At 38.0% G+C, this 1,736-nt stretch overlaps 1 protein-coding gene across 1 annotated transcript in view; it reads right to left on the bottom strand.

Moving 5' to 3' along the window:
• The window catches only part of LOC107082030 (DELTA-sagatoxin-Srs1a-like), a 5,095-nt gene extending 3,922 nt beyond the window's left edge, over positions 1-1,173 (bottom strand). Inside the window, exons 1-2 of the mRNA XM_015370452.1 lie at positions 1,013-1,173; positions 258-343 (exon numbers count right to left, since the gene is read on the bottom strand). Coding sequence (XP_015225938.1) covers positions 258-334 — 77 coding nt within the window. The 5' untranslated portion in view covers positions 335-343; positions 1,013-1,173. The remainder of the gene's footprint in view (positions 1-257; positions 344-1,012) is intronic.
• Between the last annotated feature and the right edge of the window lie 563 nt (positions 1,174-1,736).

The following is a 1,736-nucleotide window of genomic DNA, read 5'->3' as shown; positions in this document are numbered from 1 at the left end:
ACAAGTGTAGCCGTATGGCAATTGCCATATTGCTCCACTTGTTTCATGCATATAAATTGCTTTATTATAATTATGCAGGGAGTTTTACAGTTTATATGGACACTGCAATGTAAATAGAGCAGAAAAACAGAAGAAGAAAAGGAAAAAAAAGAGAAAAGATGAAAGAAAGAAGAGATAGAAAGGAAATAATGACAAAACATTTTCAGTTATTTATTTCTGGTCCTGGATGCTGGGTGTACGTCTGTTTTAAAACTCACAGCGGCTCAGACAGGATGACGCTGGATGTCTTGTTCTGAATCTCCACTGTGCACTGACGGTGAGTTGAAAGAGACATTTTCAGAACCTGTTGAGGGAAACGAACAGGGAAAAACTCATGCAGCATGAGACTTTGCAGGCGTTTACGGTGGCACATACATCTAAAGTGGATAACATCCTAAATGTGAATTTACAACAATTTCTCAGCAAACAAAGAAAACTTCCACTAAAACAAACTGAATTTATTCCAACAAAACCAAATAAGGCTTTTTGTCCAGCTTAACATAAATCTCAACAATCATCTGTGGCTTTAAGGTGGTATTTTCCTAAGCCAACTGTCTGATCATGTCAAAAACACAGAGTGTTGTTGCAGGGCGTTGTTGCTGGCAGCAGCAACATCCTGTCTTCATCAGTCCGTGGCTGGAGCGAACAATTTTTCACTTTCATTTACTGTAAAAAGGGAAGTTGGTCCTTATTGGCTCCCTCTGTCGAAATTTGGGTCGTAAACTCAATGCAGAAATGAAAAATCCAATACATGGAGTTCATAGCTTAAATAGCATAAAATCTAAGGGTATAGTTCTGTTTCTGTTCATTCAGAGTAAAGGTTATGTCTTTAGATAAGCCTGACTTAATAATTCAACGTGGTAACTATTTAACTAAATCAATTAAGCTGGATCAACTCAGCAATTCATTTAAGTTAGAGCTACATTCTCTTTTTCAGAGAGAGTGAGACTTTTAAAACAAAAATTGTACTTACTGCTTCAGAGCTTCTGTGGAACACAAGCTGACTGCAGATATCAGTAATGAAGGTCTGCCCGCAGAATGTTTGTCTGATGTGCGTGTTTCCTGAGGAAATCTGAGCCTTAAAGAAACATTGTCTCAAAGCCAGAGAACATTGGAGAAAACGGTCAGAAATGCACTATTCAGATAGTTTTACCACCAGGCTTTTTAACAGAGACAGTTGTTAGTGCTGGGAAAAAAATCGATCTGCTTTTGATTCCTTTTTAAATATATGAATCTATGCTGGGTTTAATTCATTCAGCCCTCAGACCTGCAAGGCTGCTGGGTGTCTAAGGAAGAGGGGTGTTTTTTCTACTAAGGAGTGTTTTGTATAAAAATATTGATTCTCATAACAAGGTTTTAAATGTCCATTCTACATATTTTAGACTATGGAGATACTATAAATAGGGTTGCTTGCAAGTCCACTCTACCAAAACGTGACAGTCTTTACCATTCCACCATCAGGTTTGCCATAAATGTGCTCTGTATTCATCTGTTAACTGGCCCTCCATTCACATTTGATGCTAAATTCACTGGTTCATCTTTATTTAAAACACCCCTTTAAATCAGGTCACCTGATTAAGGTCACCTGCTGGAGCCAAAGCCTGTCACTTACAACACCAGGTCCTCACTACATCTACAATAACTTACTTCCTAAAACCAAGACTACTTTTAGTTTTACTTCTTTTCGATCTGGTGCG

This window comes from Cyprinodon variegatus, unplaced genomic scaffold, assembly GCF_000732505.1.
Source record: "Cyprinodon variegatus isolate N-32 unplaced genomic scaffold, C_variegatus-1.0 Scaffold46, whole genome shotgun sequence".
NCBI lineage: Eukaryota > Metazoa > Chordata > Actinopteri > Cyprinodontiformes > Cyprinodontidae > Cyprinodon > Cyprinodon variegatus.
The sequence above is the reverse complement of the archived record's forward strand: the minus strand, read 5'-3'. Positions and strand labels throughout refer to the sequence as shown.